We start from the raw sequence: 14,101 nt of genomic DNA, 5'->3' as shown, positions 1-14,101 counted from the left end.
GTATAAATAATGCTTTTGTGCCAACGTTTTGAGAATAATGTTAAAAACCATATGTCTTTGAATGAAAGTGCTATAAATGTTACTGGAAGAATTTTTGTTCATAACATTGCCAGAACGCTGTTAGCTGTTAGCTGAGAGCTCATTATGTTTTTTTCAACGAGATTTAATCAACAAGAGTTTCTCCGTGAAGAGTGAGTTTGAGACACTGATATCACCGCAGTCGTGTTTCTGATCACAGCCTTTATTCACAGAGAACTCGTATCCTGTTTTCAGCATGCTGCACTGTCAACTCTCACACACACACACACACACACACACACACACACACACACACACACACACACACACACACGTAATGGTTTTTATACTGTACAAACTGTATATTCTCTGGCCCTACACCAACCCTACACCTAACCCTAACCCTCACAGGAAACTTTGTGCATTTTTACTTTCTCAAAAAAACTCATTCTGTATGATTTATAAGCGTTTTGAAAAATGGGGACATGGGTTATGTCCTCATAAGTCACCCTCTCCTTGTAATACCTGTGTCATACCCATGCCATTATACAGAGTTGTGTCCTGATATGACACAAAAACAAGAGCACACACACACACACACACACACACACACACACACACACACACACACACTGGTTCCTCAGGACAGATGGGATGTGGCTGCCAGCGGTGATGACAGAGCTGGAGAGAGTCTGGACTTCAAGGCTCTTGTAAGGCTGCTAGTAAGTGCTTGATTTCCCGGCCCGGGACGATTAATCTGTGTGCCTCAGGAAGTTATTCCTGCATGTATGTTTCCACAAATACTGTTATTGGGAGAGCTCAGGGCTACTAACAATGGAGGCTAATTTGTTTTGCTTCCCCTTTGGCCCACGGCGGGCTGTGAAAACACAGATGAGAATGTGAGGAAACGCTCTTAAATTAGGGCCGAGGAGCGCCGGCCGCCGCTCAGCAGCACATTCATCTCAATGGAGTCACAGAACAACTCACAGACAACCTGATACAGTCTGACTCAAGGGTCTAAACGTTTGGTTGTGAAGCGTGATACGACTTTAAGACTTGAGCTCATTTCAGGACGAGAAAAGTCCAGCGATGCTGCTTTAATGAGGAATTAATATCAAACTGGCATAAAAGTGCGAGTAACGCCCCTAGAGGCAGAGCACAGAACTGCATCAGTTTAGTGTTTGAAAACTAGAACCAGAAATTTGTCTTTTTTACATTTTACTTTGCAGGAATTCTGAGAGAGAAAAAAAAACCATGTTAAATAAGATAATGTGTTTGTTAGTTAAACTAATAAATTTACTTAACTTTTTCAGTTTCACTTTACTTTTATAGTAAAAATTGATAAAAAAAATAATTCATTAAAAAAAAAAAAAAAATATATATATATATATATATTTATATATATAAATAATCTTGGTTGCATGTCTTAAACAGAGTAAAACGAGCAAAACTAAAAGAAGAAGGGCTGATGAAGAGCTGTGTGTGAGTGCTTTAGGGAAGTTGAGTGTGTGTAATCACTGGCGTGAAGATAAAATGTAGATGTTGTTTTCACACGGCGACTGAAGGACGTACTGAGGGGATTTCAGCTGAGGAGAAGAGGGCCGGTCCAGCGACAAGAGATCCTAATCACAGCAGCCGAGAAAACATCTACACGTGTGAGGAACGAAGGAGAAAAAGAGAAATGAAGATGTGTGAGTGTTTGAGTGTTATCTCCTGTCTATGAGTGTTATTTACTGATAATCAGTGTCATTACAGCAGCGCCTCACACTCGCATTACACAATCTCTGAGTTATCATAACTACACACACACAGACCATGAGAGTGTGTGTTTGAGTCATGTGAGAAAACACTTAAACATCTAAACATGAGCAACATGAAGAGTTTGGAAATTCATCTATAGAGGTCAAACAGAATAATAGTCTTGTGTTTGTCTCACAAGCATGCACAGTGATTTATTTATCGTAATAATTCTATTTGTTGTAATTATATATATGCTAATAATTATTATGCATATATATATTTATAAAATGATTACTCACTGTATTTATGTATTATGAATAGATAAGTGATAAATCGATATTTAAATCAATATTTGTTTTAGTAATAAAAACAAGCTTACACTTACAATACCAGCTCTTTGTTTATTTTGAAATGACTGATAAGTTCTGTTTAAACTCTTAACTTAAACTGAAGTTAATGATCACGAGCTCTAACACTCTGCGATGTGATCTGAAATCAGCGGTCATTCACCTGTGCTTCAGTCACGCGCTGATGATCGTCTGATCTCACATGAATTCTTCTGAACTGCTGAAGCTTGCGGTGTTTTCTTAACAGAGGCTCGACGTCTGAGACGCAGAAGGATCCGAGCGTCTGTCTGCTGACCACATGTTATTTCTGTTCTGTTTCTTATGCAACGAACGAGCAGAAGCAGCACTCGAGGAGACTGAAGGACGCTGCTGGAGGTCAAAGGTCAAACAAGGTGGAAACAGAAGAGAACTCTCAGGATTGACATCTATCTATCTATCTATCTATCTACGTATCTATCTATCTATCTATCTATCTATCCATTTATCTGTGTTGTAAAACAAATATCTAGTGGTTAAAAAAACCTAAAAAATACCAAAGTACTTTTGCATCATGATTATCACGATGATGAAAATTCACTAATCTGCCAATAAAATCATGACCAATTTGCATTCAGTTTCAATGCAATTTATACAGTATATATATTTGATGTATAGTCTCAGTAAACTACTAGTCTAGTAGTTTTATACTGCAAGTATACTCATAAGTTTTCTTTCTAAAGAAAGAACAGATATCTGCTTGTAAACAAAAACTTTTTATTCTAGCTTCATGCATTCTTTTTTTAAACACTTTAATGTGTTTCATGTGATTCAGAATGATAATCAAGACGTAGATGAAGTCGATCAACACCCCAAAGCTTAACTGTAATTATTACCTCTTCATCAGTCCACATTTCATTCCATAACGTTACAGTTTTGATGCTGTTTCATGTCAAATGATCACGTTAGATTACATGTGTTAGTATCGGTGTTTTTTATTCTTCGTCACTTGTGTTTTTTGGGAAATTCTGTGTACTAGCGCCCTCTACAGTATAATAATGAAAACACGGATTCTAGGAGTACAGCTCAAATATATTTGGAATTTTTGTAAGTATAAGTCAAGTATACTTAAATGTCATTTTAAGTATATTTATGAGGAATACATAAAAAGTAAACTAAAAGATACGTTCCTATTTTTAGTTTAAAAGAAGTATACTAATAGCACACTTGAATAAACGTCTTTTTCGTAAGGGTTGCTTATTATTATTATTTTTTTAAATATATATGTATATATATAACCCCCAAAAGTTATACTTTTAGCAAATGTAAAGGCCCTTTAACAGTGAAATGAATAAGCCTCAGGCTGAAAGAAAAGCCTCTCAATCAATAAATGTCAAAACAAAGTAACTTGCATTAGTTATCTGAAAAAGTACAATTAATTTAACAGTAATGAATGACTCAATGCACAATCTGATTACCCCCAACCCAGCATTGGTGTTTCCTGCATTAATGTTACTCATCAGGAGTGTGGAGTGTGTTTTTATTGTTTCCAGCGTGTCTCTATCCACAGACGAACCGCTCTATTGTTGCGGCCGAAGAAAAAAAACTTTCATTTGAAGAACCTTGACTCACACCGCTTCCATGAGAGCTGTTATCATAGGCAGAGCTCTACAGGAAACTCTGTTTATCACTTCCTTTCAGTCGTAGTTTGTTTAGGGCTTCGTTGTGTGATCAGATTGCAGAGAGAGAGCGACGCATCGGAGGAGAACACCCACAGGAGCTGCTATCAGCCGCCGCATATGTCTGTCTGTATGAAAACACGCTCTATCACAGGACGACAGATCGCACTGCTGTCTCGTTCAGCTAGAGCTTTTTGTAGAGTGTGAGGGATTTGGAAAGAGGGGAGCGTTTCACTTCTGCTTTCTAAATGAGCTGAGAGCATTCAGCCAAGACACGGTCATTTCAGAACGGAGGAGAGGCACATCGTTGCACACTCAAACAGAGAGCGTTCAGAGAAGTGATCCGTCTGTCTGCGAGTGTGTGTGTGTGTGTGGCTGCATATAGTGCATTGTCAGTGCAGATATATGGGCACTTAATGACACAACACAGAAAAGCAGAACAGACAATTGGACCCGTTTTAATCATCTGATAAATTTCCTTTTTGGACTGATGCAACATGTGGGTAATTAAAAGAAATAAACGCAGAGTTCTTCATTAGAGAGCAGCTTCATTCATGTCAATGGCTGCTGCTCGGCTGGAGCAGGAACCGCTGGAAACAGGGACAGAGCCATGGAACTTTTTGAGCCAATCACCTGAGGCGTTAATGTCATGTGACTGTTCACTCTGCACCGCTCTCAAAGTTGTAAATAAAACCAGGATTATTGGAGCATGTTTCATTTTTTTTTACTTCAAAAGTTCAATGCACCAATTTTATTCATTTATTTAGAGAAAAATAAATGTATTTCTGTTTTGTGTCACGTGACCATGGGACGAAAACAGCAAATATTTCCAGAAAGCATGAGAAACTTTATAAAAATACTAATAACTGGTCTTTAGCGCCAAACCACATGAATAATGTACGCTGTAAAATTTATTTTTCATACGTTTTATGAGAAAATACAATTTCAGACTTTCTACTACTTCAAAATGTCATGTTTAAATCAATGTTACTTGCTGTTTCTTTGTTATAATTTTTGAAAATTACTTGCACTTTAAAAGTTGTTTCAAATTAAATCCTACATTTTTGGGGGTTATAAATTAGAACTCACTAGTGTACATTGAAAAAAAATATTAATCTTTTTCCATCATGTGATCCTTTAGCATCATATTTTTGATCATCAGGGGCAAAGCAACAGCAGAGAATTCATCAAAATGCATAATTTATACAGATATAAAGTTCATTTTTTGCAGTGTATTTTGGTTGGATTAGGAAAAAACATCTGCAAAGACAGTCTTTCTACATTAAAATGTCCTGTTTAAATATGTTACTTGTCATTTCTTTGTAAACGTTTGTGAAATTTACTAGCAATATTTCTACACCAAATTTTTACATTTTTACATTTTCAGAGCAGCAGAAATAAGGGTCCAGCTCATGAAGTTATATTTCATTATGTCATTCAAAAATATAGTTTAGATATCAAACTGTTCGTCTTGATAGTCTCGTTTGATAATCGATGTGAGAACATGTTCAGTATTGACTGATGTTGGTACGAAGACATGTCATCCACTAATAAACATCCTTCAATTTAAATGAAAATGATACTGACAGCTGAGTGGTCAAAGATGTTTGATGTGAAATGTAAAGGCTGTAGGCCAGACAATATATGAACACAGAAGGTCTCTCCCTCTATACTGGTCATCTTTGGTCAGCAGTATCACTTCATCGATCACTTTGAAAGTGATAAACCCAAATTACATTCTTAAAATACAGCTGGCTCCTTCGAATGGCCATCAACGGAGAAACAAGATTTTAAAACAATATGCACAATCTGTAAGTGCATATTTACAATCATGCATTTGGCAGATGCTTTTATCCAAAGTGATTTCCATTGCATTAAAGGTATTTTTTCAGTTCATGCATTCTCTGGCAGTCAAACCCTTGTTGTTTCTAGCATGCATTGTGTGTGTGTGTGTGTGTTGTGTGTTTGTGATCCAGCAGCACTTGAGTTCAGACTCCAGGGAAGCATCTCAAGGTCGAGGCCCGTCAGTCGCCAGATCTCCGCGGGTGAGCTCAAATTAGGGCACTACCTAAACAAATCAGGAGGTTTTTTTAACACGATAAGCTATTGTTTCACATGTATGCAGAGTTTCAAAGGTGAACTATTGATCGTGATGAGTAAACCAAGCCAACTTCATCACACCCACTAATCTAATCAGAGGATTGACAGAAAACACAGTTAACTCCAAAATAAACGCCGTGCAAACACAGCCTTCATACTGATAGAGACACACAAGCGCCTGGGACTCGGCTCGGTCTTTAGATGAGCTTCGACTGAATCGATTCGATCGGACTCGCTGCCTACGAGCCTCATGAATATTAATGACGCGACGACAGATTCACCCACCCGATTGGCTGGTACGATACACGTTGTTTTGAATAATAATAACCTTAATATGAATTGAGCTGAACTGGTCAGCTGGAGACGGCGACTCGGCGAGAGAGTTTCATGTTCAGACACAGGAAGCAGTAAAAGTCGGACAGGAAGTGGTGAGGATGACACGTGGCGTCCTTGTCAGTCTGTGAGCACGACACATGCACGTGTGTGTTTTCATTGGTTTTTAATTAACAATTGTAGGCTATAGCCTACAGAACATATACGATGAGGACCACAAAAAAAGACAGGAGGGAAAATCCGAGGGTTCATACATTGCCAAACAAACCAAAAATAATTCCAGAAAAAACCACTGACATCAAATCATTTTAAATAATGAATGAATACATAGGCTACTTATATTCATATATAGGCTATCCTTATACATACATCAAATGAAAAGTAAATAGACATGGAGAAATCAGATACAAAAATCACTTACTTAAAATACCTGTTCTATAAATAAGTAAAAAAAAAAAAATGTTGGCAAAAACCAATTACCTAAGTACATAAGCAAAGAAAGAAAAATAGAAAACAGGCGCAAAAATAAAATACCCATCCTCTTAAATTATATATACATAAATAAATAAATAAACAAAATTATCAAAATTATAGCATACAGCCTGAGTTTCTTATATAGATCCTAATATCTCTTTGACAGTGAGACAAAAGCTTCTTGTTTACAATATTTTTTGAATATCATTGTCGATTAATACCTAAATATCATTAGCAACATATAAATCAGCATCACTAACACAAAAAAAAACCTTGGTATTATGGTATAATGGTATTTATTTTCTGTATGACCTTAGAGCAGCATGTCAACGTTATTGCACTTAAATATGACCAAAAACACTCAGTTTAACCATCTGATGAACCACTTCTGTCTGATGGACTGTGTGTGTGTGTGTGTTTATGAGTATGAGTGTGTGTGTGTGTGTGTGTGTGTGTTTATGAGTATGAGTGTGTGTGTGTGTGTGTGTGTGTGTGTGTGTGTGTTTATGAGTATGAGTGTGTGTGTGTGTGTGTGTGTGTGTGTGTGTGTGAGTGTGAGATCACTGACCTCAGAGCTGAGAGTCAGCAGAAACACACAATACAGCTCGGCCTGCTGCTGTTCCTGCTCTTCACACACATATCCGTTACAGATGTGAGGCATGGTGACCCGCCGCCGTGAGGAAACACTATTGTTCACACAAGAGTCTGATGAACAGCATCAGATGAGCGGGAAATCACAGCAGCAGAAGCCCAGAACAATGTCTCTGCTCTTACTGAGACATTCATGACCGACGCTCTATTGTTCTGAAAGCTTGATTGTTTCACAACATTTAAACTCCATTTATGAGGAATTAAATCATAGGTCTGATAAGCAATTAGACAGCTAGCTAGATCTCCTTTTATTGATTCTTCTTATTTATGAAAGATAACTAAAGGGTTCATATAGAAACTAATGGGATTATAGGCAATGAGCTCTGATTTATGACTTTGGCGACACCGCGTGGTGAAAGGATGCGCTGCACATCCAAAATTAAGCGCTTTCCACTCAAACTACGTATTAAATTAAAATAATTTATCAAATGATTGATTTTTCCATTTAAAAGTCAAGGTAGTGTTAAAAACTGTTTTATATATATATATATATATATATATATATATATATATATATATATATATATATATATATATATATATATATATAATTTTTTTTTTCTTAAAAGTTTTTGTTTGTTTGTTATGCAAATTGCGTTCGTCATAATATCATTAACGATGACAAAAATTTACAATTATTCGTTTAAATCTCAAAAACCAGCAATTTTACCAGACTGTGTAGACATTTCATAGCCATAGTACAAGACTAAAAAGTGATAATAATTCTTAATAAGAATGTTCTTTGATGTGTGAAAGAAGCACAATCAAACTGAGCATATAAAACATGTTTAATAACAAAACACACATCCATGAGGAACAGACATTTCAGGATTTACACAACTGATCTTTTATAAAGCATTTTACAGTCAAAACACAGAAGAAGTCCTGAGGACATCTGACACAAAGACATCTGTTCTGATTTCAGCAAAACAAAACAGTTTTTGTGATAATAAAGTCTGATATAAACACACACATCGTCACAAACAGGCATAAATATACATACTCTCTCAATATGCATTTCCTCACTATATTTATAAATGCAAATAGTCATTATGATCAGCTTATCAGATAAATGCATATTTTTCTTCATAGAGATTTGCAATATTTTTTAAAAGCGTCTGTTGGTGCATAATATTCCCAGATCCTGAGATTCAAACGCAGCATACATACACCAACAAAATGCAAATTAAGCACTCTAGTGACATTTATCTATTTAATATATATGACATTTATTGTGTATGGTAATATATAACCATTGGGAAAGGTTAGGCTGGTCAACTCCAGTAACTGGTAGATGTCAAAACGACTGCAAAAAACCTTCTTTCAGAGTCATTTAAAAGTAGCTGTGTTCTGGAACAAATTTCAAGCAGCGTATTAAAATCACAAATAATTCATTATATCATAGTAGATCTTTCACCAGTGCATGTTTTACCCCTAAATCACCTACTTTTTTAATACCATCTGCATGCTACTCATGAAGAAATACTTCTTTAGGCTGATGTTATAATAGGAAAACAGGCATTATTCGGAGCTACTGCATAGATCTGGTTCTTTAAAGCATGTTATTTTCTGGTTTTCATCATTTTTACATGAAAAAAATCAATCAAGCTTCAGTGCAGTGCTTCAGACCTCACTAGCATTGTTGCTTTCAACTGGTTTCATAATGGCAAATTCACTGATCTATAAAAAGACGAATATAAATCAGTGGGCAAGATGAGAACTTTGTCCAAGAATATTTGTCCCTAAACAAAAACAAAATAAAGTCAACCCTGAACATGAGGTGCACACAGCTCCATCTGCTGGTTGAGACAGGAGTGTTTCTGGTCTTCTAGTGTCTAGCTGAAGCCGCAGCAGCTGGAAGACTCTTTCTCCGGCTCCATCACGTCCTGAAGGTGAAATCTGGGCTCGATGGGCAGCTGGACCGAGCGTCTCACCAGCTCTCTGCACACGACACAGCATTACATCACAATCTCTTCAGTATTCTGAAGCATGCTGGAAGAAACTCACTTTGCCACCGTCATAAAGGCCTCGTCCACGTTGAGTCCGGTTTTGGCACTGGTCTCCAGGAAAATGACTCCATACTCCTGCCAAAACCATGTTTTAATATTTGGCTTCCCAAATCAATATTTGACCCACATTTTTTTATTTTTAATAATGAGTTCAATTCTGAAAGAAAAATTTAAATTGTACTCTTATAATATACATACAGTAATATATAAACATACACCACAACTGATCAAAAGTTTGAAATAATTATGATTTTGTATTTTTTTTTCCCCAAATCTATTGCATTTCTTTGATCAAAAACACAGTAAAACATCTGTGTTCTGTGTGAATCTGTGTTAAAGTGTCATTTATTTCTGTGATGCTCCGCTGTATTTTCAGCATCATTCCTCCAGTCTTCAGTGTCACATGATCTTCAGAAATCATGATAATATGATGATTTACTGCTCAAGAAACATTTCTGATTATTATCAATGTTGAACACAGTTGTGCTGCTCAATATTTCTGTGGAAACTGTGATGCATTTTATTTTTCAGAATTCACGGATGAATAGAAATGCATTTGAAATAGAAATATTTTGTAACATTTTAAATGTCTTTACTGTCACTTTTGATCAATTTAATGCATCTTTGATGAATACACGTCTTAACAATAATTCATTTTCTTTTTTTTTAATGGAAATGTTTCACAGTTTCCACAGAAATATTGAGCAGCACAACTGTGTTCAACACTGATGATAATCAGAAATGTTTCTTGAGCAGTGAATCATCATATTAGAATGATTTCTGAAGGATTATAAGAGAGATTTAAGCCTTTGCATGACTTTTTGAGTTCATTATTAACAAAACTCCCCATTTTTTTCATGACCATGGGAACTAAAGTCGTCATAACTGTCCGTGATCGGATCTGAAACACTAGAATAAAACAGACGGCCATGATGACTGACTGAGACTCACTCTGGCCAGTTTCTCTCCCTCCTCTCGTCTGATGGCTCGAGCGCTGGCCATGTCTGACTGTAGAGAACACACACACACACACACACACACACTTACACTGCACGCTTGAGTTATGACTTATGTAACACAAGATCCAAGCTTAAAGTCTTCTCACCTTGTTGCCAAGCAACATGATGACCACATCATCCTGAGCATATTCATGGATCTCAGTAAGCCACGCCTACAACAAAACATCCAGCCAATCAGAAGCCTCTAATATTCTCCCCCAGAGAACTAAGAATCCAAATAAACTTAAGTGAAATGATGTTAGATATTTGTTATGATAATCAGTTAAATGATGTTTGATAAACAACAGACTAGCTGCCATAAACACAAACCACGGTTTTAGATAAATTAAAACCAAAAAAAAAAAAACGTTACAAAATAAAGTCAACTCTCACTGAAATAAAATAATTTCAGCTAGTTTCCTTAATGTTTTACTAGGTTAACTTGATGGATTAAAATAACTTAAGCTTTTAGGGAAATAAAAATTAATCAGATGTATTTAAAAAAATAAATAAAAAAATAAATATAAAAAATATAAAAAATACAACATAATTCCAAATATGAACAAAAAGCACACAAATATTTGAATGATACTAAAATAATTACACTACTTTACAATTATGAACAGTTTTTTCAACAAATGCTCGGTGAAAAGAAATGCTTAACATTCAGTTGAGCATCAAAACTCAGCAAGAGAACCTAAATATTATGCTATTATTTATTTAATGTGCACAGAATGATAAAGCGTGCTTGTGTGCTGACGGCGACTCAGAGTTCGTACCCGTGTGTTGTCGAAGGAGGATCTGCTGGTGATGTCATAGAGCAGGAGAAGCGCTGTGAGGTCAACAATAAAACAGCCATCGATTAGAAGTGTGTGTGTGTGTGTGTGTGTGAGGGGGAATCATCTCTCACCCTGAGCGTCTCTGTAGTACGCGTGTGTAACGCTCCGAAACCTCTCCTGTCCTGCCGTATCCCAGATCTGAGACAGAAGCTCAAACAATGATCTGATTTCTCTCCTGTATCAGCCGATTCATTAACAGTTTACAGTACGATTCTCAAGAGACAGAATCAGCATCACTCACCTGTAATCTCACCTTCTGCTCATCCACTGTGAGGACTTTATTCTGCCAACAGAGAAGACTTTACATCTATCAATCCTTCTCTCATCCACCGGTGAACGGCTGATATTACTTGTTAACAGGGTGAATTACCGTGAATCCGATCCCCACCGTCGCAGAAAAAGATCCAGGGATAAATTTGCCTTGATCAAACTGAACCAGCAGAGACGTCTTTCCCACTCCACTGTCTCCCACCAGGATGGTCTACGAGGGAAGAGGAACAAATGAGCGATGTGCATTAGAAGCATGCAGAACACGTTAACACAACCATCTTGACTGTTTTATAATCAGTGTGTCTCGGTGTAAAGTCACAGATAAGTGCTGGTCCTGATGGAGGTGTGTTGTTGCCATGACAACAGCCCAACCCCTTCCCCCAACAGGAAGAAGTTATCACACTGTGGGTTTCATCAGTCATCAGGGGAAACAAAAACAGCATGGTTTCAACTTTCAATCAGATATTTTAGCTTTATCAATTCTTGAGATTTGAAATAAAGGACGAATGAGAGTCCACTGTGACTGTCTTTATTTAGAGCAAAGACTTCTCATTCAGTTATATAACAGGCTCTTGAATACAGAGAATAACAAACACATCCAGAGACCCAAGGCTAAACACACATGCCTCTAATGTGTGTTTGTGTGTGTGTGTGTGTGTGTGTGTGTGCTGTACATTAACCACTGCAGCACTAATCTGCGAGCAACATGACCCTAACGAGAAAGAGATATGATGATCAGATTCATCATATAACACACTGTTATTACCACCATCACAAGTCATAACAGACTGTGATAGTTTGCATCAGGTATTACTACGTATTCATCATCATCATATATTATAACATTTTGTAATTATCACATAACACCATATAATTACACCATAATATGCTATAATCAGCATCATCAGACATCATATAATCACCATCATGAGATATCATAACACACTGTAATTATCACCATCAAGTGATGCTCTGACTCATTCAAGACTGAATCTCTTGTGTGACAGAGTCTTGGGAAAAAATCTTTGATAATAATCTTCTTTGAAATGAATAATGAATAAACAAACACCGAGACATGAAACAAAATATCAAAAAAAAAAAAAAGCAGATGACTGAATATTCTCATCTCGTCAGACAGATGAGAGAAATATCAACAGCAGGAAACAAACATTCAGCGGTTGGTTTATTGACTAATCAATAACGATTACCTTGTGTGTTATATCCTGATTATAAGTGACGCCCGCTGCGCTGATCTGATCCATCACGGAGCGCGCGCTCTCACGGGGCCGCGCTGCGCGTCTCCGCCGATGACGACACAACACACAGACCCACGTCATACCCGTTCTGCACCTCCTTCATTGCATTTTGCACGATAAATATTACACTGATAATCAGAAAATCGCGAAATGCACACCAAAATGTAATTTCTATTGATTGATTCTTTGAAAGAGTCTCTAATGCATTGTTTTCTTGTATAGTTCCCCCGCTGAATTGTGTCCTTCGGTCTTACAGAGTAGGATTGTTCTTCTTTCTTGCGTATGTGGAATTAATTGTCAAAATGTATTGTTATGTTTAATAATTTCTTCAAAAAAAAAAGCATTCAATGAATGTTTCCAGAAATCTGGCAGCATTATTTTAAATAATATTGTAATAAAATTGATAAATTGTTCTATAGTTCTTGTGGCATTGAAAAATAAAAATATAAACATAAAAACAAAGCGCACAAGAAAATGAAAGATTTATTATTATTATTGTTATTACTAATATATACATACAACACATTGATGTTCACAATAGTTTAAAAAGCAGGTTTTAATGGTGACCACTAGATGGAAGCACAGACTTAATAAGAAGAATAGTATTGTGTTACTGAGCAGAGCACCTACTTTCTGCTGACTAGTAAGTAAAAATTAATTTACCTAGCTCTGTCCTTTCAAAACCACATGAACAAATAAGAAATGATGCAGAAAACACCATTTAGTCTTTCCACACAGTGAAGATGAAAGGACTTGAACTGTCCGGCAAAAAAATAGAAATAGACAAAACTAAAATATAAATCATTATTAAAAGAGTTCATATGACCTTCCAAGTCATCTATAGTCACATGAACTTCATGTGATGAACATATGCAGACATTATGCTTCTTGCATTCTCTTTTATGCATTGGACAGAGCCTTTTGGCAGTGCACTCATACATTACTATAGCTAGAATTGATGATTTCTCTGCATGTTCCAGGACAAGAGCTGCCAGTGTTTCTGCCTGAGGCCAGTAGGACACAATGTTCCACATCAGTCAGATGATTGACAGTTTGCTTTAAACACAGCTTGCTGTTTACCCTGTCTGAACCCAGATCTGCATCACAGCAGGACCTTATGACCTGATACAGGAGAGAGAGAGAGAGAGAGAGAGAGAGAGAGAGAGAGAGATGATGTCCTTCAGAAGCAGGTTAGGATTGGGTTTCTTTACTAATCTCTATACTCTTCAAATCGCAGGTTATCAGGAATAAACTGTCTTTAAGAAAACATTTACACATGCAACTAACATGCATGACCTAAAGACACATCAAAGCCACATCATCATCATCATCATCATCATCATCTCCCTGGACTGGGCCTCAAGCAATCAAGCCTAGAACAGTGTATTTTCTACGATCTGACATTGTTCTC

General features: G+C 36.7%; 1 protein-coding gene and 1 long non-coding RNA gene across 2 annotated transcripts; one reads left to right on the top strand and one right to left on the bottom strand.

The window, feature by feature from the left end:
- Positions 1 to 1,554: 1,554 nt before the first annotated feature.
- On the top strand, positions 1,555 to 4,477 carry LOC132121138 (uncharacterized). The gene is made up of 3 exons (XR_009426246.1): positions 1,555 to 1,709; positions 2,353 to 2,497; positions 3,652 to 4,477. It is a non-coding gene; the product is annotated as an uncharacterized LOC132121138 (long non-coding RNA).
- A 4,520-nt stretch (positions 4,478 to 8,997) lies between these two features.
- LOC132121137 (ras-related protein Rab-37-like) lies at positions 8,998 to 12,781 on the bottom strand. Its single transcript, XM_059530313.1, has 9 exons — positions 12,643 to 12,781; positions 11,535 to 11,645; positions 11,406 to 11,447; positions 11,236 to 11,302; positions 11,105 to 11,157; positions 10,433 to 10,498; positions 10,279 to 10,335; positions 9,326 to 9,402; positions 8,998 to 9,259 (listed from the first exon to the last, which is right to left on the bottom strand). Exons 1-9 carry the CDS (start codon positions 12,769 to 12,771, stop codon positions 9,154 to 9,156), a joined length of 708 nt encoding a protein of 235 aa, XP_059386296.1. The 5' UTR covers positions 12,772 to 12,781; the 3' UTR covers positions 8,998 to 9,153.
- Positions 12,782 to 14,101: the final 1,320 nt, after the last annotated feature.

The sequence above is a fragment of the Carassius carassius genome, chromosome 39 (assembly GCF_963082965.1).
Source record: "Carassius carassius chromosome 39, fCarCar2.1, whole genome shotgun sequence".
NCBI classification, from domain to species: domain Eukaryota; kingdom Metazoa; phylum Chordata; class Actinopteri; order Cypriniformes; family Cyprinidae; genus Carassius; species Carassius carassius.
Note: the sequence above shows the minus strand (reverse complement) of the source record. Positions and strands in the feature narration are given on the sequence as shown.

Excerpts from the sequence above, each read along its gene's own strand:
- LOC132121137 (XM_059530313.1), bottom strand. The coding sequence starts at position 12,771 with ATGACGTGGGTCTGTGTGTTGTGTCGTCATCGGCGGAGACGCGCAGCG. Across the intron at positions 10,499-11,104 it reads CCTCCTTCGACAACACACGG|GCGTGGCTTACTGAGATCCA; the intron begins GTACGAACTCTG and ends GTTTTGTTGTAG. Across the intron at positions 9,260-9,325 it reads GCCTTTATGACGGTGGCAAA|AGAGCTGGTGAGACGCTCGG; the intron begins GTGAGTTTCTTC and ends TGTCGTGTGCAG.